Source organism: Peromyscus leucopus, chromosome 11 (assembly GCF_004664715.2).
Source record: "Peromyscus leucopus breed LL Stock chromosome 11, UCI_PerLeu_2.1, whole genome shotgun sequence".
Lineage (NCBI taxonomy): Eukaryota > Metazoa > Chordata > Mammalia > Rodentia > Cricetidae > Peromyscus > Peromyscus leucopus.
In genome coordinates, this window is record NC_051072.1 from 28,885,600 (window position 1) to 28,912,165 (window position 26,566).

General features: G+C 40.6%; 1 protein-coding gene across 4 annotated transcripts in view; it reads left to right on the forward strand.

Annotated features, from left to right (window-relative positions):
- Positions 1–26,566, forward strand: part of Ghr (growth hormone receptor) — a 246,328-nt gene that overhangs the window by 209,833 nt on the left and 9,929 nt on the right. For all 4 annotated transcript variants that reach the window (XM_028875569.2, XM_028875570.2, XM_037209416.1 and 1 more), the window contains exons 4-6: positions 9,551–9,680; positions 15,378–15,550; positions 21,594–21,772. In XM_028875569.2, the coding sequence (XP_028731402.1) occupies positions 9,551–9,680; positions 15,378–15,550; positions 21,594–21,772 (482 nt within the window). The remainder of the gene's footprint in view (positions 1–9,550; positions 9,681–15,377; positions 15,551–21,593; positions 21,773–26,566) is intronic.

Consider the following 26,566-nt stretch of genomic DNA (forward strand, 5'->3'; position numbering starts at 1 on the left):
AATTTAAAAGGACCAGACAACCCTGCTTAGAATTTCTTCTGCTAAGTCTCACTGAGGAGCTTTCCACATGGCCAAGGATTGAGCAGTGCTTTTTGTACAATGAATTACAAAATTCTGTCCCCCCCACATGGGGGAGACCAGTATTAATAACATTAAAAGATAAGAAAATTGGAGTTCCCTTATAGTTAATAAACTTTGTTATAACTTCTTGCCCTTTATATTTTAAATAGGTACTTAGCTAAGGGGAATAGATTTTAATTCATTCTGAACCTTGTATAACCATCATGACTCTCTAATTCCAGAAGAGTTCCAGTACTTCACTAAAGAATCCTGTACCCTATTAGTAGTCAATCCCAATTCCCCATTTGCCTCACTCTCTGATAACCATTAATTTTTTTGTCTATGAGTCTGACTACTCTTAACACTTTCTATGAACACTATATTAGGTAATCTTTTGTGCCAGGCTACTTTCACAAAGCAAAATGTTTTCAGTTTTCAGGTTTCAACTAGTTTGTAGCATTTATCATTACTTTATTCTTTTATATTACTAAATAATATAATATGTGACCATACCATGTATTCTCTTTTCATTTGGATTGATAAACATTTGGATTGTTCCTAGTCTTGAGGCTACTGTATGGCATTCTCCCATGGGCATACTTATGCATGTTTTTGTATTATTATTATTTTTTCATTCTGTTGGCCATAATATCCCTAGGAGCAGTGTTGCTGGGTCATACAGTGAGTCTGTGTGTAGCTTTAAGACAGTGTCTCATGGTGTAGTGATGACTGGCCTCAAACTCACAATCCTACTTTAGTCTCCCAAGTGTTGGGATTACAAGTATGTACCACTATGTCTAACCTTGTATTTAGTTTTTTGAAAAACCATCCAACTGGTTTTCCACAGTGGCTGTACTACTTCGCATCTCTGCCAGAAGTCTCCAATTTTCCTATAACCTCTTACTTTAGATATTAATTATTTAATTATATTAGGTAGTGTAAGCTTTATCCTAATCAACCAGAAAGTAAATTTAGCAGAAGTCAGTGCTAATTCTTTTCTAATTGTCTTTCTTAAAAAAGCATGCTAGGCAATATACTTTTTAAAATTATTTTTATTATATATGTTCTTTGACAATTTTATAAATGTTGTGTTAGCTAGTGTTACTGTTGCTATAATGAAATACCATGATCAAAGCAACTTGGGAGGAAAGGGTTCAGTTGGGGTAATCTTCCATATGACTGTTCAACATCAAAGCAAGTCAGGACAGGAACTCAAACAAGGCAGAAACCTGGAGGCAGGAGCTGATGCAGAGACCATGGAGGGGTACTGCTTACTGGCTTGCTCAACTTGTTCTCATATAGAACTCCGGACCACCATCCCAGGGATGGCCCCACCCACAAGATCTGGGCCCTCCCCAATCAATCACTAATTAAGAAAATGCCTTACAGCCTGGTCTTATGGAGACATCTTCTTAATTGAAGCCCCTTTTCAGATAACTCTAACTTGTGTCAAGTTGACATAAAACTAGCCAGTACGCATGCATACAATGCATTTTAGTCAATCTATCCCCATGTTTATTCTCTCCTATCCTTCATCTCCTATCAACACTAACCTTCCTTACAAGTGCCTTCCTCACGTTTATATCTTTTGTTTTGTTTTGTGATCTGCTGAGTTTTACCAAGGCTGCCTGTGTGACCATGGGTTTGGAACTATTTCCTGGAGCCTAGTGGGCTCACTCATGGGTATACAACTGAAGACAATGACTGCCCTGTCCTCAGAATCTACCAGTAGTTGATAGGTCCATAGGAAAGGGGCATGATCGCATAAATCCCTCCCTAATCCATGATGACCGATAACAGGCCCAGTTTTGTGCATGCTCAGTGGAGGAAAATTATCTGCTAGGAAATTATAATGGCAATGACTATACCATGACCAGGAGAGAGTATTTCCCAGCCCTTCTCACTGTCTTCTGGCTCTTGAATTCTGGTATGTCTCTCCTCTAATTTTTAACTTACATTTTGTATTAGCTTACCATATGGCTTTTTTATACAATATTTGTTTTGATTAACCCTGTTCTATCCTCTCTCCCATTCTACTGTTCCCATCCTTGCTTACACCTTTCCACCCCCAGTAGCACCTCTCTTCTTTCAAATAACTTATGTTCTACTATTCACCTTCCCATAAGCATCCCCCACCCCAATGGTTCCTTTCTGGTTTCTTGGTTTCTACGGGTACTCCAAATTAAACACATAAATCTAAATATCAAAGCCAACAGCCATATATGAGAGAGAACATGCAGTGTTTGTCTTTCTGTGTCTAGATTGCCTCACTCAGCAGAACTTTTTCCAGTTCCATGAACTTACCTGGAAATGTCATGATTTAATTTTTCTTTACAGCTGAATAAGTTTCCATGGTGTACATGCACACCATTATCCTTATCCATTCAGCAGTTAATGGGTATATAGACTGATTTTATCTCAAAATACACTTTTTTAAAAAAATAATAAAAGTATAGTAATTCTACTGGCTTTTTCTCAGTCTGTTCTGCAGTAAGTTATGTATATTTAAAGTATGTTCTTATTTTCATCTTCCAAATAATTAGTATTGGGGCTGTTGTGTATACCTTGATAGATCCCCTCTCCAGACAGAAAAAAAAAAAGAATACTAAGGAAATAATGCCTTTAGTGTTTCAACCAAGAAGCATGCTAGTAGGGAATCTTGAATATCCCTCAAAATATCACGTGTTACAGGCTTGATTCACATCATGGTGCTCTAGGAAGGTCATAGGGCCTTTAAGAAGTGGGACCTACCCAGTGGCGATCCAATATTGATAATGTGGCAGAAGCTGGAGGACTCAAACCAGACCAGTGACTCATTGCAATGAACATTTGCATGTAAAGATGTATGGATTAGAGGGTAGACTGTGTGACTCACTGTGACATACTACAGCATTCACAATGAGACTTTTTATATGTTTATTTTCTTTTCTTTTGAGGTGGAGATTGCAAGGGCAGAGGGTGGATACAAAGAGATGGGAAGATGAGTGGGATTGGGTGCATGAAATGAAATCCACAAAGAATCAATAAAAGGTTTTTAAAAAAGAAGTGGGACAGAGTGGGAGATCTTTGGGTTATTGGGAGCTTGTCATTAAAGAAGAGAGAGAGAGTTCGGTTCATTATCTCTTTTTTTCTTCACTTCTTAGCAATGAGGTGAGCAGATTTGCCTTACCATATATGCCTTTCAGCCCCCAATATACCACCTCTCCACAGGCACAAGAGAGTGGGCCCAATGAGTCAGGGATTGAGCCTTCCAAAAATTTAAGCCAAAATAATTTTTCCTCTTTACAATTTTTAACTTGGAGTATTTTATTGCAGAGAAAGAAAGATGAATAACACACAGTCACTATCCTTTTCAGAGAAATGATAGGCTAAAAACCTGAAATCTAGAACAAAATAAAAACTTTAAACAGAAGTATATGGCACTGTGTCCAAGATGATTAACTGTAATAATGTGAGAGCCATGAGTAAATAAATGCACCAGACAAATGCTATGGAGAAAAAAGAGAAGAGAAGAAAACAAGTGATTCTGCCCAAGCATTGGAAATTAGAGTAAATTGAGTTTGACCACAATTACTAAAAGAACTAAACTATGGAGAATTCTGTAAAACCAAAAAAGTTATGAAAAATTGAGTGACTCCCGTGAGTAGCATAGTCCGGGGGCTCTCCAAACAGTGAGAGCAAAGCTGAGACCATACCATATACACTTCGTATACCATATACTCTTCACATGTTGCATCTAGTGTCAGTGGACCTTAATTCCATGGTTTCACAGTACAAAATTACTTGATAATGGGATGAATTTCAGGCTTAACAATGGTCATGATTTGCTACACCAACAGTCAATGATTCATAAGGTGATCATCACAATTGACCTCAAAGTTGTAGTCACAGTGAACATTTATGGAATGCTTATTCTGTATGAATCACTATCCCAAGAGCTTGGCATGTGTCAGCTCATCTTTTCAATGACCCTGTAATACACTGTTTTAGCCTCATTTAACTAGTGAACAGGGGTTAAGTAATCTAAAGTTTCAAAGATTGTAAATGGGGGAAGTGGGTATGAAACCCAGGTGTCTAGAACCCAAACTGATGCTGTCAGCCTCTACCTAGCATCAGCGAATTACTTCCTGGTAGTTTCCATCGATTGTCAAGATGGCCCTTGAGACAAAGAATTATTAGTATTTTTAATAGATAATGCCATTCTAGTGAAATAACTGTATGGGACCTGTACAGAGCCTCTGTGAAAGCATGGATATCACCAGCTAAGCTGAAGCTACTCAGTGTAGGCTGGTCTCCCCAGCAGTCCTTACAGTCACAGCATAAGTCACCATGGTAACTTCTGATCCCCATGCAAAGTCATCCAAAAGGTCCCCTGACGTCAGGTAGGTTTTATTAAAGATAATGAAGATTTTTAATACAATTTAGAAAAAAAATAATTTCAAGAATAGTTCTTAAGGCACATGCCAGCAAAGGAAACATTCTTGCCTTATTTTGAAAGAATCACAAGCCAAAATTAATTTTCAACTTTCATAGAAGGAAGAGTAGCTTCATAAGTATTATTTCTTAAAGTGAAAGTGGTGAGCCATTAGTAAATCAGTTTACAAGGTTGCAAGCAGCATTGTACATATGTATATAGTGTGTGTATAAATACATTATAAATAAATATGTATGCTATATAACAATATACAGTCAGAATTTATTAAATACAGTGAGAATCATAGTTGTGAGACATTTTCATTTTATATACATGTACATATAGAAAACATGCATAAATACATATAGGGAAATTATGTAAAAAAAAAAATCTTCTTCCCAGGGGTCACTTTTTAAAACTTTGAAAGCCATGGGTGTAATGGTTGAGAATAAAGACTTTGAGACAACTGCTTGGTGACAATCAGGGCTGTGACACTTAGCGAAGTGACCTCTGTCCTGTTATTTTACTTCACTGCCCCTCGGTTTCCTTACCTACAAATGGTGAAGATTATAACACCTGTTTCTTGTGCGGGGCAGTAGCTGTCACATGACCTTCGAGACCACTTAATGACTAGTATACGGTCACCTCCCCCTTCAGTTCCACTAAACCTCATCCAGACCCTGTGAAGCGCAGACAAGGAAGTGGACGGTCTCTCAGCTGGAGCCGCCATCTCTTGTTTATTACATTGTGGAAAGAACATTACAATTTCACCACACTTGGCCTCAACCTGTGTGCTTATGCAATCCTCACAACATATGAAACCGTTTCAGCTGACAGTATTTCCTCACTCTGGCTTACATTCAGAGGTAATCATTCACTCATTCTGAAGAGCAGGGAGATTGACCGGCTACACACAGGATCCTTGTCAGAACCCAAGTTTACCGTAATGGGCCCAGAGCCATTTTGTCTGGTGTATTCTTATGATTGTTAGTAGTTCCCTCCTCATTTTTCATGCTTTATTATCACACACATTGATTTGATCTTATAATTTCTTTCAGCATTTAAGATGGAAGCCGTATTTGAAGATCATTTATCTATATTTTCTTTTAGTGGTGCTGAGAATCTGTTTCCGGACTCACACATGTTAAGAAAGGCTCTACCAGTGAGCACCATCCCTAAAACCATTTTTTTCCAGTATATCTTTGTACAAGTTTAATTTGTTAGTTTTTTTCTTGATCATGTTAAGGAATGATATCTTTTTATTGAAATAAAAATTTTTCAGACAATATATTCTGATCACAGTTTCCCCTCCCTTGTCTCTTCCCAGATCCTCCCCACCATCCAACTCCATGCCTGCTTTCTGTCTCTCTTTAGAAAACAAACAAGAAAAAACAAAAAGAAATCACAATAACAGAATTTTAAAAAATAAAACAGGAGAAACACATGCATACACATACATGCAACACTACTCCCCCCCCCCAAAAAAAAAACCCACAACATAATATACAGGCAAAAGACTGGCAAAGGGGAAAATGCCCAAACAAAGAAATATGAGATGGAAAAAAATCTCCAAAAAGCAATTGAGTTAATTTGGGGTTGGGCATCCACTGTTGGACATGGGGCCTTCTTTTAAGTATGGTTTGTATGTTTGGTGAGACTCCACTGAAAAGAAGAGATTTTTCCTTTGCAAGCAGTTGTAAATTAAAGACCGTTTCTTGATTAGGAGTGGGAGCTTATGTCCACTTTCCCCTCTCATCAATGGGACCACATCTGGCTTAGATCTGTGCAGGCCTTGTAGATGCTGCCATAGTCTCCGTGAGTTCACATGTGCATCAGTACTGTTGTGTCTGGAAGACACTGTTTGCCTGGTGTCATCCATCCCCACTGGCTCCTACAATCTTTCTGCCTCCCCTTCTACACAGCTCTCAGAGCCCTGAGGGAAAGGATTTAATGAAGGCATCCCATTTAGAACTGAATATTCCAAAGTCTCTCACTCTCTGCATATTTTCCAGTTGTGGGTCTCTGTATTAATTCCTCTCTACTGCAGGGTGTAAGGTTCTCTGATGATGGCTAAATGAGATACTGATCTATGGGTTTAACAGAATGTCATTAGGAGTCATTTCGTAGCTGTGTTCCTTTAGCAGAAAAATAGTATTTAATTTTCTCCTAGATCCACAGCCTATCTAGTCTCAGGTTCTTAGCCACCCATGCTGCCCATATTGTATAAAACATGAGTTCCATCTTAAGGAGTGGGCCTTGGCTCTAAGCACAGAGAGGGTGGCTAATTCCACAATATTTGTACCATGATTATGGTATAAATCATGTAGGTATCACGCAGCCAAGTCACCATTGTATACTGAAGCATTTGTAGCTGGATTGGTGTTTGCTTTTCTCTTCTGGTAGAGTGCAGAGTACCTTTGAGTACCATAAACACTGGTCAGTAGGATGAAGGCTCAAGTTAGGCACCAGCTCGGTGGCTCCCTGTTCCATGAGATATGTATGTGTTGTCTTCAACAATGGGGCCCGACAATCAGTTGGTGACGAGCAACCATGGCCGGGTTACTTTTGTCTTGTTTTGTTTCTTGCTTGCCTTATGGTTTATCCACTGTCACCCTAAATCAAGAGGAAGTTGTCGACTGGTTGAAATCACTGTAATCAAGGAGAAAGATTTTCCCTTCAAGTGGCCACCCCCATGAAAGATAGCTCAATCTTCTACCGTGTGTTAAGAGGTGATAAGTGTTAGATGGTTGGAAGCAGATGGACAGTTTTCAAGATATGGTTTGGTAGAGAGTTTTCCTCAGAGGAAAACCACCCTTCTTCATCAAAGACTTTTTTCCCCCTGCCTTCCTTTCTTCCTTGAGATCTTCTTTTTCCTTCTCCCTAAGCCTCAGATCCCAAGCAGACTTTGGGAAAGTATGTGCTACTATTTCATTTGGAATTTGTTTCTGCTGCGTTGTGAGGCAAGTATAGAAAAGCATCTCTGGAAATTAATCCTTCAATGTAACAGCTGCTTGCTGTGCCCCCTCTGTGGACTGTCTGGGAGATCATCTTCCTCCAAAGGGAGAGCCGACAGGCAGTTGTGGAGGAAGCTCACTTAAGCTGTGTAGCCCATCTGACCTGCAAATCAATCATGGTATTGTTGATGTAACACATTATAAGCAGCATTGTTTCTCCAACAGTGTAAGCATTTTTTTTTTTTACAATATCAAGCTTCATCAACTTTTAAAAACTTTGGTATAACTCTCCTTGAAGTTCTTAAATAAATATAATAGAAATAGCACTATAACTTCTTGATTTTTACTGTTAGTGTATACTCTGTCTGGGTATGTAAAGACAAGTGTATCATTTAGATATACAATTCTGCATAAAGATTTTAAATACCTTTCCTACTCCCACTTTTCATGATGTGTTATTCTAAGAAGCATTTCTGAGATGAAAATGCCATCCTGAACAAGGCTTCTCAGTGTGGACACCAGGTGCTGATACATATCTTTGCTGGAACAGTCCAGTGAATGTTACTATGCAAAAGCTGCATTTTGGGGTCTCACATATGTGTTTATCTGCAGCTGTGGTTCTCAAACTGGAATATACATTGCAAGTATGTAAGGAACTTTTAACAATCACACTCTCTGACTGTCTGTACCCCAAAGAAATTCAAATATCTAGAAGTAAGCAGAGAGATATTTTTAAAACATCTCATTTGGTTCCATTGTGGAAGATTGGAGGTTTCCAGGTTACTGATTTCTCAGAGCTGAATTAAGAGGATGTCTAAACTTATCATTCCCCCCTCCCTGGAATTTTTTCAGATAGCAAAAGGTAATCCGTAGTCACTACTAAATGAAATATGTATGTAAAGTGCTAATATAATAGTAACTAGTAAAAATAACTAAAATAAAGATGTAGTCTAAATGGGAATCCTCGTCTTTTGTTTGTGTTTTTACTCTTTTTTTTTTTAATTCCATGCACATATACAATGAGTCTTAGGGGTATCCATCCCCAATCCCTCCCTGCCACCAGCTCCTTCTGGCCCTGCTTCAACTTATTATCCATCTCTCTCCCAAGTTCATATCCTGGAATCCTCATTTTTAAAATGAATATTTTGGGGTCTGAGAAGATTGCCAAGTGGTTAAAGTGTGAGGTATGAGGACCTGAGTTTGGATCCCCAGCACCCACATAAAAGTCAGGCTGTGGTACATATTTCTAACACTAGGGTTCTGGGGAGGCAGGCAAATGGATTCCTAGGCCTTGTTGGCCAGTCAGCCTGCCTAAATGGCAAGCTCAAAATTCAGTGAGATCCCCTGTCTGAAACATGAGATAAGAGCCAAAGAGAAAATCAGATGTGAATCTCTGGCCTACACACACACACACACACACACACACACACACACACACACACACACAAACTATGCATGCACACATGCATGCACACACAGGTGTATGCCTGAGGCACATGCTACTGAACACACTCGCATGTATGTGTATACACATATGCATACACACACACACACACACACACACAATGCCTCCAAAGAAGAAATAGGTATAGGTATGCTATTTCAAGATCTTTGAGTACAAATGGTGTTAATGCTAAAGTTTCTTCAGAATGTGGGGCATTTTCATTCGTACATGTGAGAATTAATTTGGGGACAACAGTTGAACTCTTATCAATTGCAACACTCTTTTCAGGGATGCTATAATACCACCTTTAGGCATAAGCATTGTTCCTTGGGGCCTTTCCCCTCTCTGCCCATTGTCTCGCTTTTAGTCCTGAGCATGCTTTCCAAATGCACTACCAGTCCCCCAATCCCTTTCTCCTGGGCTGGATCTTAAACAGGCCCTAAGGAATGATGCTGGAAATGAAGGCACAACTGTTTGAGTTTGAAACTGGTGATAGATGCTGAGACGATGAGCCGGGAAAACAGCTTTTCCAAATGTTAGCATCACCTCCTAGATAGGATAGGGGATAGGCTGGCTTTACCCAAGTGGTTCCTTCTTTACACACTTCATAAGTGTGTTTCGCGGGAACATCACATGACCCTCCTGATTTCATGCTTGCCTTTTCTTCTTCTTCTGCAGATTCTTCTGGGAAGCCTCGATTCACCTCATGCCGTTCGCCTGAACTGGAGACCTTTTCATGCTACTGGACGGAAGGAGACCATCATGACTTAAAGATCCCAGGATCTATACAGCTGTTCTATGCTAGAAGGTGAAGGCTTCATGCCCTTCTGACTTTTCTCCATTTGTCAGTGTGTCTCATGTGGGGAGCAGGGATGTGGGCGATTCACATTATGAGTGAGAGCATGTGGGCATGCCTGTGAGCATGCGTGGTTAAGTGCAGAGGCTTGAAGGTTACTGGAGCTGAGGAGGTCTCAGGGACCTCTCTAGTGCAGTGTGTTAAATCGGGGAAAGAAACGAAGTGAGAGATACTGTGTATGTGTGTGAGGGAAAGGCTGTGGAGGCAAGGAAAATTGCAAGTGTGATGCCCTGAGGCCATGGTGGCATGTTTGAGACTCAGAAGAGCCTGTACAGATGGCATGAGACCGAAAACTTGGGAAGGGATTAGATACTCGGGGACTGTGCCAATGCTTGTAGGCCAGGGAAGAAAACTGAATCTTACTTTGTGTTTTTGAAAAATTATGCTTTAAAAGCCTTCATTGGTTTTCTATAGAACAGGCCATTGTCTTAGATTAATTTTACTAAGTGAGGGGACTTGCTCTTTCATTTTTAATCCACAGTCCTCTAGAATGATACCAGACAAGGAAAACAAGCATCTAGAAATTTGGTCATTGCCCAGTAGTTGAGTTTCATTCCACTGCAATTTCTTCCTTTTCTCTTTTACCACTTTTAATACACACAATAAAAGTATAATTGATGGGATACACTGTGACATCTCTATGATGTGTAATTATCAAACCAGGACAATTGAGGTATCCATCACTTCGGGAATTTATCCTTTCTTTGTGTTGGTACCATCTAAAATCCTCTCTACTAGATACCTTGAAATACATAATTAATCACTGACAATTATAATTAATTACCCTACTGTGCTACAGAATGAAACTGCACCTTTCACCTTTTGAAATGATACAGTTAAACACTTCCTTGTCTCTTCTTCTCTACACAAACCCCAAGAGAGTCTTAAGACCAGCTGCAGGGATAGTGATGGTACTTTGTCTTAGATTCTCATCCACAGATCGGAGAATGACACTTTCTACCCCAGAGATGACAGGAAAGGGAAGGAAGATGTAGGGGACAGTTAGTCAGAGCCAGTATCCCATGGTCCCTCCTGGCTTCTGCCCTTGCTCACCAAGTAACAGTAAATTAGTTGAGCTGGGCACAGCTCTGCCACCTCACTTCTAGGAGGGCAATAATAGACTTAGCTCATAACTGTCTATGAGGATTTTTCTTAGCTAGAAAAATGCATGGCACAGTGCACTTTACATAATAAGTACATAATAAATAAATAAGCAGTGTTTTCTTAGTATTAGTATATAATAATAATTTAAAATAATAATGATGTAGATTTCCAGATTCCTGAGCTATAGAAGTGGTTTTTTGATTCCTTACTGCTTGTGATTATTGGTAGACTATAAGAACTTTCTAATGCCCACCTGAGTGTTCGATTTATAGATAACAAAAACTGTAAGTGAATAACCAAAACTGGCCCTATCCACCCTCTAGTTATGAGCAGCATCACAGAATACCCTATCCCCAAAAGCACACAGAGATGGGGTATTTTAGCAACAAATACACTACTTATTTACCTTGAGATTGATACTGTAGACAAGTATGGGCCAATAAATGAAGTAAAGGCAGGCAGACAGATAGATGCTCTCCCAGACATGAAGCTAAGGTGTTTGGGAACACTTTTCAATATGTATGAATTGATTCTGTTATTTCTAAAATGAAAAGGGAGAGAAACTCACAAGATGCCATTTTTGCACCTTGCTCCAGCAGCTCAGACAGCTAGAGCCATCAAAACAAAGGAGAAACTTTCAGACAGTCACCATTGACCAAACTGATCCAAGAACCGATGGGAGAACGTCTTGAACTAGTTCCACTCCTGGACAATGATTTTCCCACCCTCCTAGTAGTCACCTACCTTAATTGTGAGCCAAAAGATAAACCCAGAGATACAAAGCCCTCCCAAACACACTTGTCTCCAGCTTTTTTCCACCAGTCACAGTAACTGGGTCTGCAGGCCTCCTCCACACATCCCATTCTCCCAGCATCCCATTCTGTGTTCAGCCTGGGAACTAACAAGTATTTTGCTACAAGTGTGACCAGGGGAAGGGAAACTCTCAGACATATTCAAGAGAATGTCCTTGTTTTAGCCCCAGTGGAACCTAGACTCCCAGGGAAAAGTATACACACCTCCCTAAGTACCATGAACACAAACTCATGACCAAGTGCCAAGCCAAACTCCACAAATCAGGATTTTGTGTTTTCTCTACAAAAACATAAATACTTTGAATATCCTAGCCAAACCACATAAGCTCTCAGCCCTGTTTATCTGAGAAGGGTACAATTGAGGGTTAGGAGATCAGAATGAGGTTGCCCTGACCCGTGGACTCTCGGCACCCACTTATCCAGAGACAACGGCACAGGGGGTGCTTCCGACTCTCATGATTGTTTCTGAGTATTCCTTCCTAGGCAGCTCCTGAAACTGTAGAATCATGCCTCTCACCCCTGACACACAACACTGCAACATGCTTTAATTCATCACTGTAGTTTGTGGAGCAGGGGAAAAAAATAGAAAAATGTGGTGGTGTGTGACCAGCCTTCGGGTCACTGGGCTGTTCTTGGAATCCAAAGCATACAAGAGTCTAAGCATGTTGGGCTGTCAACAAGATAGAAGGGCTCAGGCACTCCTGTGTTCTGCTTGGACCCGATCCTAGCCAGGTAAGCTGGCAGAGGAGATGGTCCCGGCTTATGAAAGCAGCTGATTCAGAACAGTCCCTGACGCCCTGTGATGGAGAGACTGCCAAATCTAGCCTCTGCACTTGAAGGGGACTCAGTTTGAATGCACATCAGAGGCATGGCAGAAATCGGCACTGTCGAGTATGGCAGAGCTTGGTGGAGACTTTGTGGGATCCCATTGGAGCTGGTCAATATCAACCTCATTGTTTTCATCTTTTTACCATTTGTTTTAATTCAAATTCTTTTTTTGTATCATCACACTTCCTCCTAAAGGATTTGAGACCCAGTTCACGGGGGTGTAAGGTGACGATTAATCTGGCTCCTTTGTCTGAGGGGGTTGGCTGGATTTGTCCCTCCCCAAAGTTTATGCCAGAGAGAGGTGGGAGGTATGTCCTGCGGGTTCAAGGACTCCAGATGATCCAGTGGCTCATGGGAGAAGGAGCTGGCTGTAGTGGTCAACAGTTGGCATCCCTTACTTAGAATTATTTAAAGTTTGTGGTCCCGGAATCTGGTTTTATTTTTATGATTTTTCCACTCTTTATTTTTACTCCAATCCAAACCTTTAGAGAGAAAATGCTGCTTTCACTCTCTGTTTTTATTTTTCATGAAATCTCCTATGGTCCTTATTCGTATTACAAGGTAGTCTGGGGGCAAACCTAAAGAACTTTACTTTGAGAGCTAAGAATAAAGTAGCTTTCTTAGATTGTCTTACGTCATGTGTAGAACACAGGGAAGAGGGGTGACTTCCTGTGTCATGAGGTTATTTGGCTTTTAGATTTACTAGTTTAAGAGAGACACGTTAGCCAGGTGTGATGGTGCATGCCTTTAGCCACACCACTCAAGAGGCAGAGGCAGGCGGGTCTCTGAGTTCAAGGCCAGCCTGGTCTACAAAGCAAGTTCTGGGACAGCTGTGACTACACAGAGAACCTGTCTCAAAAAACAAAAGAGAGAAGGGAAGGGCGTGAGATTGGGAGTTGTGTGAACTAGCTATTCCTGGTCCATCACACTTCACATCCAGATTAACTCTTGTACGTGCTGGGTCCTGAGGAGCAGATGGATTTAGAAAACCTAACCAGGGTTTTACAAATACGCTCCCCGGAACAAGGCTCCCAACACTGCCAAAGTCCAGAAACTGTGAGGCACAGCAGAGCTAGGTGGCCCCTTACAATAAACGCAGACCCGCTGACCACTGGCTGCCCTGAATCTTTGCGCCATCCTGAGACTCACTTTTTCAAATGGACACCATCGGTTACGTAATATTAATAATACACTTGATATCTTCTCTGATATTATATGGATGCCAAATTTCCTGGGCAATTTTGTTAAAAATCTTTAATTCACCCTTAGTTTGAATGTCAAGATTAAACAAAAATGCCACCACTCAGTGCGTCACCTACCCCTGATCTTTTGCTGTCGCACCAAAGACAACGCGTGTGCATGCACAAAGACACTTCATCCTTCCTTCGCCTTTCTCCACCTAATTTCCCAATCATAGAAGGAAGACTCTCCTTGTCATCTAAGGACATGCAGCTTTTAAGAATCCCAGTCAGAATCTGAGCAACCGTTGACCGTCTCCGATTCTGGAGTCTCTGCTCTTTTAATCCCAAGTGTGTTCAAACAGCTGATGAGCAGCTGTCTCAGCGGGCCCTGGTTCTACAGAAATCCCTGGTCCCAAATGACGAGCCTGAGAAGCAGCTGTTAAGACGGAAATGTAAATGTGTCTTTGGGGCTTTTCATTCCTCCCTTCCAGGCCGTGCCTCCCCCCAAGCCCGTGTTCTCATTGCCCACGGCTGCCAGTACCACCCTGCGGTGGGAAAAGTCTCAAACACCCACATCTAGTTTGCTAACCCCAGCACCTGTGCCTGCCCGGTCACACCTGTCACTGCGTGTGCGCATGTGTGTAAATGTTTACATCTGTGCACGTTTGTACACAGGTGTATTAAATATGTGTGTGATGTAAAGGGCAGACGTTGACGTCAGGTGTTTTCTTCAGTTGTTTACCACCTCTTAATTTTTAAGCTGGGGTCTCTCACGGAACCTTGATGCTTGCCTGTTTGGCTAGACTAGCTGGCTGAGAGGATGGATGTTCCTGTCTCTACCTCCCCCTGCACTGGTATTCCATGTGCTTTCCTTCTCACCCAGCATCTTCACAGGTTCTTGGGATCCAGTTCAGGTCTCCGTGTGTTCCCACAGCAAGTGCTTTACCAACTGAAGCATCTCCTCAGCCCCTGCTTTCTTAGCCAGCAAGCTTCTTTCTTAATCAAAGGTGCCATGGCTTTGTGTCCACTTCACCTGTAAACCCTCCCCTCAACCGAGACAGACCAGTAAATAAAATGGAGAGACAACGAATCACCCCACCTGTGTCTGTCAATCCTTGCCACTGTGGCAAATACGTGAGAGAAACACTTTGAAGGAGGAGGGATTGGCTTGGGTCTACAGATGCAGAGGGTGAACCTGAACTGAAGTCTGGTCCCCTGAGTATGCTGCTATGGGCCTGTGGGAAGACAAAAAAATCAGAGTGGCCATACAAGAGGGTACTTGGCTCATGCTGTGGAGGAAGATGAGAGATGGACAGGGGGAGGAGCTAGCAAGGAGATAACACTCTACAAAGTTACATCCCCAGTGTCCCACTTCCTCACCAGCCCCACATTTGGTCTCTACCACTCCAATAATGCCATCAAATTATGATTAACCCATTGATTGGGTCGCCGAGGAATGATTGGCTCTACCAGCTGGGAACTCACGGCATATATATTCAATTAACAGACGTTTTTATTTAATACCGTATAGGCTCCTGACAATCTTCAGACTTCTATAGATGTGATGTTTCTTAGAAATGGTACTTCTGAAATGTTAAAATTTAATGCCATCAGGTATTTGTGTCTTAGCTTACTGACTCTGGCGGCCAGACACCTCGCTTTGACTAAAGCTATGGCAGGTATAATTTGGGGAATGATTAATCCTTTTTTACCCTCCATTTCAGAATCGCTCATGAATGGTCCCAGGAGTGGAAAGAATGCCCTGATTATGTCTCTGCTGGAAAAAACAGCTGTTACTTCAACTCCTCGTATACCTCCATTTGGATACCCTACTGTATCAAGCTAACTACAAATGGTGACTTGTTGGACGAAAAGTGTTTCTCTGTTGAAGAAATAGGTAAGCCACAGGCTGGTTTCGTTGGACATGACTTTAGACTAAATATTAAGGAAGCCCTAATTTCCAAGTATAATCAAGTAGAACGTCTTTGTAGTTTTAAGTATATGGAGTCTGTCTCATGGGAGTCTTAAAGGACAGAGGGGAGTTAACTTGACTATAGCTTAAGGAAATCTGGGAATAGAGCTAGAGCGGTGCTCAGTGGTTTAAGAGCACTGGCTACTCTCTAGGGGTCTCTAATTTGTTTCCCATCATCTATGTAGCAACTAACAACCATCTTGAGTCTAGGGCAGTCCTTCTTAACCTTCTAGTCTGTGACCCTTTAATACAGTTTCTCATGTTGTGGTGACCCTTTCTTTGTTACTTCATAACTATGCTGTTGCTGCTGTTAGGAATCATGTAAACATCTGTGTTTTCCAACAGTCTTAGGTGACCCCTGTGAAAGGGTCATTCAACCCCCAAAGGGGTCACTACCTACATGTTGAGAACCACTGGTCTAGGGGAATCTGATACCTTCTTCTGGCCTCTGAACACAAAATACGCAGTGCACAGACATGTACGCTGACAAAACACCCATACAAATGACATAAATAAATAAACTTTTTAAATTTTTTTAAGAAGCCTGGTAGTAAATGCTATGAAGAAATTAATCAGGGTCTGAGAGGTGGTTCAGTAGTTAAGAGCACTTGCTGCTGCTTCAGAGGACCCATCACCCACATGGGGTTTCACAACCACCTGTAACTCCAGTTCCAGGAATCTTCTGACGTCTGTGACACCAAGAATGCACTGGGTGCATGTACATACAAGCAGGCAAAACAATATAAAATAAAAATATATCTGAAAAAATTTTAATTAAAAAAGAAGATATGAATCCATCCTTTCCTTTACAAAGTCTCCAACCCTGAACAGGATTCTTCTTGCCAAAACAAGGAGCTAACTCAATGCCTTAATTTTTGACATGATTTTCATATTCAGATCTACTGAAGAATGTTGACCTTTGACCCTATCGTTGGTATAATAAAAAGCCTAGATTGTGTTGATCGCAAAACAAAATAACCATAGAATTTTAACATTTAACCAAACAGCTACAATCAGGCCAAAGTCATGTTTATCTGATTTCAAACAAACCCTGATGGAAGTCAACTCGAGGAAACATACGGGTGATTCATTGCCCATCCTGGGGACCTGAAGAGAAACGGAAACAAGCAACCATAACTGAGATATCCATGTTTCCAGCACGTTAGTGTAAACAGCAAGAGGCAGAGAAGCCATGAAAGACTTTCAGGAGCTGACCTTAGTGCTTCCAAAGGCATCCGCCAGAGCCCGTTTCCTCCTCACACGCATTCCTGCCCCTTCTCCCAGACAAACGTGGTTTCTTAGGCAGGAGCAGACTGGAAGACAGTAGGAAGTGTGGCCAAAGGCTGCAGATAGAAGCAAGCAAAGCCTGAAAGTCTCTGCCTTCCCGAGGGAAGGTTAGGAAAACTGTAAGAAGCAGAAAAGATTGCCTGATGGGTTGTAGAGGCTACTTACTATTTAATGGCCTCCCCAGATGCAGAGCTGACGCTAAGTGAGGGAATGGGTGGGTTAGTTATAAGGTGTCTTAGTTATGGTTTCTATTGCTGTGAAAAGACACCATGACCATGACAACTTTTATAAAGGAAAACATTTAATTGAGGTGAGGGCTTACAGTTCATAATTTCAGTCCATTATCACCATGGTGGGGAGCATGGTAACATGAAGGCCGACATGGTACTGGAAGTATCTCGAAGTCCTACATCTTGCAGGCAACAGGAAATGGTGTGTCTCACTGAGCATTATCTTGAGCATATATGAGACCTCAAAGCCCACCTCCACAATGACACACTTCCTCCAACAAGGACACCTCTACTCCAACAAAGCCACGCCTCTTAATAACGCCACTTCCTATGAGCTTATGGGGCCAATTACATTCAAACTACCACAGAAGGATACTAGTTTAAGATCCATGCTCTGACCCTGTCTCTAACAATAGGAAGCTTTACTCATTTATCTAGCTGACTCTCACTGAGCTCCTGCATGTATGCTGACTATATTGTATGATACAGTCCAAGTAGTGGAATGGGGAAATGCAAAACTAATTGTACAACACAGTATGGCAGGTCTTTGAGTTGGGGTGCTTGGATGTATAAAAAACAAGGTTGTTGATCAAATGTCTGAATGACCTGCTATGCCTATGGGATGAAAAGGAGCCAGCTGAACCAAACTGTGACAGTTCATTACAGAGTATGAATGAGAGTTACCAAGTGTCACAGCCCTTCCAGAAACTACTCAGTTCTAATAAAAAAAAAAAAAATGCTCAAGAATTCAACAGCAATTGCATAGGTCTAACAACCCTTTGAAAAATTCATCATTGGTCTTGTGTGCCTCACACAAAAAAAATTAAGACTTGACCTTACAGCCAAAAATAATGTCTCCAAGTGTTTAAATAAGGAAATTACTAACCCAAAGAACGTACGTCTTATATAATCATCATGAGAGATAGGTTCTATTATAAACCCCATTTTACAGATAATGCAACTGAGGCTCAGGACTATTAAATGATGACATCAAGGTTAAGTAAGATAGTAGATAAGTTGTGGTTTTAACCCACTACCAGTATGTTGTGAGTGTCTCAAAGAAATTGACTTTGCTACATGTGGTTGATAGCTTGGAAAAGGGCAAACTAAAGACACGGCTGTTAACAGACTTTGATAGTCAAGTGAAAGACAACCAAAAGAGTCACAACAGTATCACAAGAAAGGAGAAGAGGAACCGGGTAAGGTCTATAGTGACCCTGGTATGTTCTGAGAAAGGATGTCAGTGGCCTGAACCCACACTTGACTCAAGTATTGAGCATTATTGTCCCTCACAGAGCTGTTCCTTGGACATAGATGAAATAATAGATTAGTTATATGTTTGCCATTCATTCAGTTCATTCAGCACATAGTGTGTCCTTACCTTAGACCAGGCAGCATTCCCTGTGCTGAAAAAGAAAATGTCTACCTGGTCAAACTGAATCCCAGTGAGAGCGGAAAGAGCCTGTGCCATGGAGAAATTCGGGGAGGGAGCACCAGGTGTGGGAAAGGCTGCAGTGTTAAGTAGGATCATCAGGATTGGCTTCTCTGAGATAGGTGCAGCTGAGTCAAGAACACTTCTGTGTGTTTGTGAGGGGAAAAAGCATTTCAGCAGGAAGGCGCGGGGCAACCATTCTGAGATGTGAGCATGCCTTCCTCATGAAGGAAGCAGCAAGCAGCAGTGGAGCTGGCCCAGACTGGGAAGGGAGGAGAGTGGGAAGAGAGAAGACTTGAGATAGTCCTTTTCAGGCTCCTGTAATGACCGAGGCTTTCACTTGGAGTGAGATAGAAAATCTTGGAGGGTTTTTGGTGATTACTGTAATGCCCTAACTTAAGAGGTAAGGGAATAGCTGTGTCTGCAGGACAGATGGCTGTGTGAAGAACAGACTGAAAGAAGAGCGGGAAAGACCTGAGGAAGAGAACAAGGAAGAGACCAACACAAACAAAAAGCAAAGATTCTCTTCAAAGAGCAGCTGACCGAATCTGTGGTCATGACAAAAAGATAAGTCATAAAAGAGTTACTGTTTTTATCCTGAAACATCGGCAGGGTCAGGTCACCACTGGGAAAGACGGAAGAGGAAAGAGGAGCAGCTGGATATCAGACAGGAAGACCAGAACTTCCTCTGCATATATTGTTTCAAATAGTTTTAAACATCTAAGAAGAACTGTCAGCTACAGCATGTAAATATGTGTGTAGAAGGCAGCGGCAGGCTGCTATGCTTCTAACAGTGGTTCTGAGGCTTCTCCCATAAGACACTATGCCATCTCATCTATTTAAAGTGAAAAGGAGAAATTTTTATGAACAAATATAAGTGATGAATTTTAGAAAATTTTCCATCAAAATACTTTTATAAGATGCCAGTATGGTGACATACCTGTAATCCCAGCACCGGGGAGACTGAGTCAGAAAGATCATTAATTTGAGGCCAGGTTGGGCTACATAATTAAATCCTTCCTCAAACATCATTTTATGTGTGTGTGTGTGTGTGTGTGTGTGTGTGTGTGTGTGTGTGTGTGTGCATATAGCTCATCAGTTCTCAAGCTGTGGGTCATAAACCCTTTGGCAAACCTCTATCTTTGAAAATATTTGCATTACAATTCATAACAGTAGCAATTATGTACAGTTATGAAGTAGCAACAAAAATAATTTTATGGAGTCAGCACACCATGAGGAACTGTATTAAAGGGTCGCAGCATTAGGAAGGCTGAGAACCACTGACATAGACAGCTACGGACTAGAGAGGTGGGCCAGCTATTAGGAGCACTTTCTACTATCTAACTGCATTTGGTGGGGTTCTAATGCCTCTTCTAGCCTTTGCAGGAACTCATGCATGTGGTACATATATGTTCATGCAGATAAAACATTCATACTCATAAAAATAAAAGTATGAGGAAAGAGAGATTTTTCATGGAGCTAGAAAGGGGATCATGAGAGAACAGGATGCTCTCTTGTGAGAAGAGGAGAAAGAAGACAATGAAACTTGAAAGAAGACATGGGGACTATGTTCATGGAGGGAGGGGACTAGCAATTGGAAGACTTTGGGGGTGAAGAAATGCAATGAAGGAAGAAGATGAATAAGAATAATGTATCTTGACATAAACATATGAAACTATCAAAATTAATATATTACTTTGTGTGCTAATTTTTAAAACTTACTGTCATAATTAATGTATTACTTTGTATGCTAACTTTTAAAACTTAATTAAAATGCAAATGCACATTCAAAACTAGTCATTTAAAAAGTGAAGTCTGTGGTTATTCCTCAATTTCTAACAAATCCAGGACAAAGTGTTACTATCGTTGTACAGGCATATGTAGTTTGAAGTTTTCAAATTTAATTTCTAGCATGTATTCATGTGTATGTATAATTACTATTTTAAAATGAGGAAAATCTTTCTTATTTGCGAAGAAACCTGGTATCTATATGATAGTGGTCACAACATACCCTTCCATCATAGATGTATGTTCACTTTGGGTCAATGCAAAAGTTTCTCTCTTTGACTCAGTAAGAGCTCCTCATGACGTGTATCTTCAGGCTTATCTCTGATGAATTCTAGGAACCTGAACATCCTGGGTAGCTATGTGCATATGCTAAGAGATAAAGTAAACTTTAACTGTCTATCTTCAAGTAGTTTCAAAAGGCTTGGTAATAAGCCCTATCTGGCAGTATTTTGTTTGAGACACAGCATAAATTTAGATGTACACTCTAACTTTGGAATCCATACTTGTCTTCACCATCCCAGTTTTTGAAACTCTAGTCTTTATGGTCATTATAATAAAAAACAGAGATTTATCTAAGAACATAATAGAGGATTGCCAGCAGAAGCTGAGCAAAAAACAACTTCAAATTGCTCACTTAACAGTTAAGCAAAGACAGAAAACACTGAGCTATCACATGCTCAAGCTAGTAGCATTAATGCCTTCTTTCTTGTGACTAAGAAAAGAAAGGATGGCTAGGAAGACAGCAAAACTAGGAAACATTTGCAGAGTACTCAGGAGACTGGACTGTAGCAGCATAGAGATGCATAAGGATGCATAATAATTTTTCCCAGGAAGGAAAAAAATACTCTACTTCCTGTTCCAAAGCAGGCCATATTTTAAAAATGAAGTCTTTCTGATTCTCTACTTCTTCATTTTTTTGCCAAAATCCTAAAATATGAATGTTATCAGAGCTAAAACAAATATGTAGCATGACAGTTCTTCCAATGAAAGTTATAGATCAGATTTGAAACACAAAAGGGAATTGGAGGAGCTTTTATAAATGTTTTAAAAATGAAACATCATCTTAATATTAAAAAAATGTTACTGTTATAAAATAGAATTCTAATAATGTGGATTGCTGGAAGAATTAAGAGTATAGTCAAAATGAATGCAATTATTTGGTCTTTGGAGAAGGCAAGCCATTAATATCAAGAGTGTTTCTCTGGGGTCTGATTCTCCATTGAATTCACAGTGCAACCTGACCCACCTGTTGGCCTCAACTGGACCGTACTGAACGTCAGTTTGACCAGGATTCACATAGACATCCATGTGAGATGGCAACCACCACCCAGTGCAGACATTCGGAAGGGATGGATAGCTCTGGAGTATGAAGTTCAATTCAAAGAAGTCAACGAAACCAAGTGGAAAGTGGTAAGAGTCACTACATCCTGCTCTTTGACAGTTCTGCTTCCTAAGTCAGCAATCACTTTCTTACTTGTGACAATGTTTTCTTTTCACCTAATAACTCATACCCAAGCTATGTGCTCTACAACTCATTATTAGAGGAAAATAATTAGAGGAAAAAAATATAATCATTAAGTTAACATCTTAAAAAATCTATAAGACAGCAAATGTTGATGTGAATCTTCCAGGTAGCTCTATGGAAGACTACTGGGAGAAGAAAACCATTTCCCTGGTTATGTTTGGTGTTCAGTTTAACCATAGAGCAAGGTCACAGACTAACCATGTTGCTGTCTTTAGAGATGTGGCTGAACATAAGTAGAACCATGATCAAGGTCAATAGTAGGCTATGGCCAAATGTCTGCCCATGATCTGAACTGCTGCTACTCATTAGACCTCTATTAATATCTGTTCTTAGGTCTCTCCAGGAGAGAGGCAGTGAGAAGGAATTTACCCCTTAGAGGTTTCAGAAAGATGTTCTGTTACATATCTCAGAGAAAATCAAGCTAAGATGTCCCAACCTAGGCAAGCAGAAAGCAAGTTGGCCCCTGAACCTCTCACTTCCCTGCCAAGAGCATGGGAACTCGGCACTGAGATAGATTCCACATGGCACACAACAAAAAGAGAAACAGGATTACCATGCCATTCCAAATATAACTAATTCTAAATCAGTCTAACCACAACCACAGCCCTGGCCAAGCCAAGCAATTTCTGGATAGGCAGGAGGTTGTACCCAGCACTCTGGCAGGGCTCACTCCCCAAATTTTGAGACACGAGGCCCGATCCTTCAATGTAGCACCAAAAACACAGCCAGTTTTGTCTTCAGCAGAGAGTACAACTTGACCTGCTTCAAACAGTCACTTGCCTTCAAGGTTCTGTTTTCTGAATCATTTTCGTTTAGTTATCTGGTTTGTAAGTTGGTACCAAAAAGGGACTGGTTGGATGCTACGTCAAACAAGACTTTCTAAATCTGAGTCATAATCAAACATTTATTCAACAACCAGATATAGGAATGACTTTTGCACAAGGTACCAAGGGCACCTGAGGTAGCAGTTTTCAAAAGGAGAATCATACAATTCTGTGGGCTCTTGAGACCATTTCAAGGGATCTCCAAGGTCAATTCTAATTTCAGAGTATTCTATAATAATATTCTTATGCCATAATACAAAGACAGTAATAAGGAAACTTCTGGCTCTTGGCGTGAGTTTGCCAATAGTCTTCATCATTCTGCAGTTCACAGTAAAGGGTGGGAGCAGTTTCACATAGGAGACTCAGCTTAAATCTCAGCCTTTGAGTCCGTCACTGTCTAAGTGTCTGTGTGGTACATGGTACAGACAGCACTTTTCTACATTCCAAAGTAATGGTGGAGCAAAACACCTAAATGACTGATTCAACAACTGAACTAGCAGCTCTTTTGCATGAGCCACAAATTTCATGTGAAGAACAGCAGATATACTAGTAGAGAATACTCATATTTGATTTGTCAAACGTTTCTCAAGAAAGAAGTTTACACTTCCAGTAAACATATGACAATGTTTGCACCAATGATAAATTTTAACTTTCAGGAGAAATATAGAAGTTTTTAAAATGTACATCTACAACCATGAGTTTGATAGCTTTCCAAGGTATGAAGACTAACTCCAAAAGGATTCATGATGATATTAGCCAAAAATGATGGTTTCATGTTATGTAATAAAATCTGTGAAAACTTCCAAAGTCTACATCTCAGGGAACCAATATACTAGATACAATATTTTTTCAAATATTCTGAGAATAATTGTCCTAATTATCATGTCAATGGTGTTTTGAAATATTTATACATGGTATGATGGTTCAGTAGCACAATTAATGTATGTATTCTTTCACAGATTTTTTTGAACTGACAGTTTAAAATCTGCTCTTTTGTACATCAGTGTAATTCATAGTTGTTAACTGTAGGCTCTAAGGTAGTGGTTCTCAACCTTCCTAATGCTGCGACCCTTTAATACCATTCCTCATTTTGCGGCGACCTCCAACCATAAAATTATTTTTATTGCTTCTTCATAACTGTAATTTTGCTACTATTATGAATCGCAATGTAAATATCTGTTTTCCAATGGTCTTAGGTGACCCTGTGAAAGGGTCATTCACCCCTAAAGAGGTCATGACCCACAGGTTGAAAACCACTGCTCTGGCTCCCTTCAACACATTCTTCCAATCTGACTGAATTTTTTAATTTATTTTTTCACTAACATCTCACCAAACCTCCAAACCTCTAGGCCTTGGTGATCACAAAGGTGATCTACTTCTGAGCTCCCCTTGCTGATCCCACATACAAGTGAGATCATGTAGAATTTGTCTTTCTATGCCTGCTGTATTTTATCTGATACATTCTAGTGTCATCCATGCTGGAAAATAATGGTTCAGTAAAGCTCATAGTTTTTCATTCCCTATAGATCCCATTTTCTCACCCTACTATTTATCAATGGACCTAGGTTTATCCATATTTTATCTATTGTGAGTAACATTACAATTATCATGAACAGACAAATATATCTTCAACATACTAATTTTACTTTGAATATAAAACCATAAGTGAAATCCCTAGATCATATGGTAATTTTTTTAATTATTTGAGTAACCTCCATACTCTTTTCAATAGCTACTGTATCAATTTTCATTTCTATAAACAAGTTAGAAACTAGTCATCAACAGTCTCACCCTGCTGTGAATGCTTAGAGTTGCTTGCCTGGAAGGATAGGCCCACTGATAGCAGTATGAATGTTATGGGAGTAACTACTTTCTAGTTAGATTTAAAGCCTTCTCCACACAGTGGAACCCACATCTGACATCATTAACTGGGCCAAAATAACACAGCTGGTGAGGTTATGAGCTCTAGAAGAGAACCTAGTACCATTATTCTTCTAAATGGACATAGTAATTAACTGTCCCCCACCAAGTTACTATCATTCTACCTACAGATTAATACAGCTCTCGACCCTCATCAGAGAAGCTTCGTTTTTCAATAGATAGTGATAAATACAGAGAGCCACAATCAGTCAGCACACAGAGCATAAGAGGCAGCAGAGCACTCGGCTTTCTTCCCTCTCCTCCCAAGATTCAAGATTATTGAGAAAGAGGGAAAAGAAATGTAAAAAGAGTCTAATGGAGTAGATGTCTACAAGGAAACTATATGCTGGTTATGATAATGCAGTTGTACACATGAACTCACAGCAGCTGGGACTTTATGCAGCAAAAGGCTAACACAAGGTCATGGCAGCCAAAAATCCCACTGTGGATTGAGGAGAGGCTTATGAGGTTCCACCCCTGTCTGAGAAGCTCTTGGCAACTGATGGCTGCTGGGAAAGGGACAGTCAGTTTTCTTCAAGGGTGTGAGATCTGAGAGGCTATCCATGTACCAGAAGGTGGCCCCCCACCTATGCCCATCGAAGCAGTAAATAGACTGAGTATTGAGAGAGAGAGAGAGAGAGAGAGAGAGAGAGAGAGAGAGAGAGAGAGAGAGAGAACTCTAAGTTGACAGAGAAAAGTGGTAGAGGAAAGGGAAAGAGTGGGAGGTGGGTTTGATCAAAGCATTATAGGCATTGATGAATAGTAAATAGAATTTTTCTCAGTTTTTTTTTTTTTTGTTAGTCAATGCTCAGCCATTAAAGGTCAAATAAAATATTCAAAGGAAACTTTTTCCGATGATGGTTTCCAGTATTTTTCTGGTCTCAATTTTGCCTGTTTCTGTTCTTACACTCGGCATCCCCTTTTTTCTGCTACCTTTGGGATTAGCTTTACTTTTTCTAGTTCCTAGAGGTATAATTTTTATTCCTTATTTGATACAGCCGAAAGCTCCCTCAGAAAACTGCCATACAGTATAGAAAGATATGCACAATTGCATTTGAGCAGAAAGATACACGCAATCTAGGAAGTGTATTATGTCACAGACTGGGAGAAGAGAGTGAGTGCTGGGAGACCCGCAGTGTCTGTGGTGCACAAAGCTCTCACTGGGGACAGGATGAAGACAAGATGCCCCCAAGGAGGCCAGGGTCAGGGTAGGTACAGAAGGAGCCAAATGAGAAGATTTCAGTTTGGAGTTGCAGATGTGAAGGCTTGAAGAAAGAAAGAGATGGGAGGGGCCGTGGGTTTAATGCTGGGGCTCCCTATGGGGTAATTTACAGTCGCTAGTGAGATCTATGAATAATACTGGTGACAGGAGCAGAGACACCAGGCCTCGCTCCAAGCACGCAGCACAAGCTTTCAAAACCGCTTTATGAAAGAAGCAAGGAAGTTTAAAATTCAGAGCCCTGCTTTCAAGCTAGCACTTTAAGCATACAAATATTGCATATGGCCAGGCAGTGAGGGTGCATGCCCTTAATTCCAGTACTCTTGGGAGGCAGAAGCAGGCAGATCTTTGTGAGTTCGAGGCCAGCCTGATCTATATATAGAGCTAGTTCCAGGATAGCCAAGGCTACAGAGAGAAACCCTATCTCAAAAAAAAAAAAAAAACTGCATATATTCAGAGGCTCCTGTAAGAAGCCACATCCCTTTCCTGGCACATACAAAAAAAAAAAAAAAAAAAAAAAAAAGAGTGTTTTGTGAGTAGAAATCAAAAATTCTGGGTTTCAGAAGCTGAAGGCCCAACTTCTGACTTAATAAAAGAAATCGTAGGGTTTATTTATGTGAAAATCTATGCTGTTGGAAAGGTGGAGTATTTTGTGTTTTCTATAAACAGGAACGTGCAAGCATGGTGAACACCACCTGCTACAAGTGGTTGTTAAC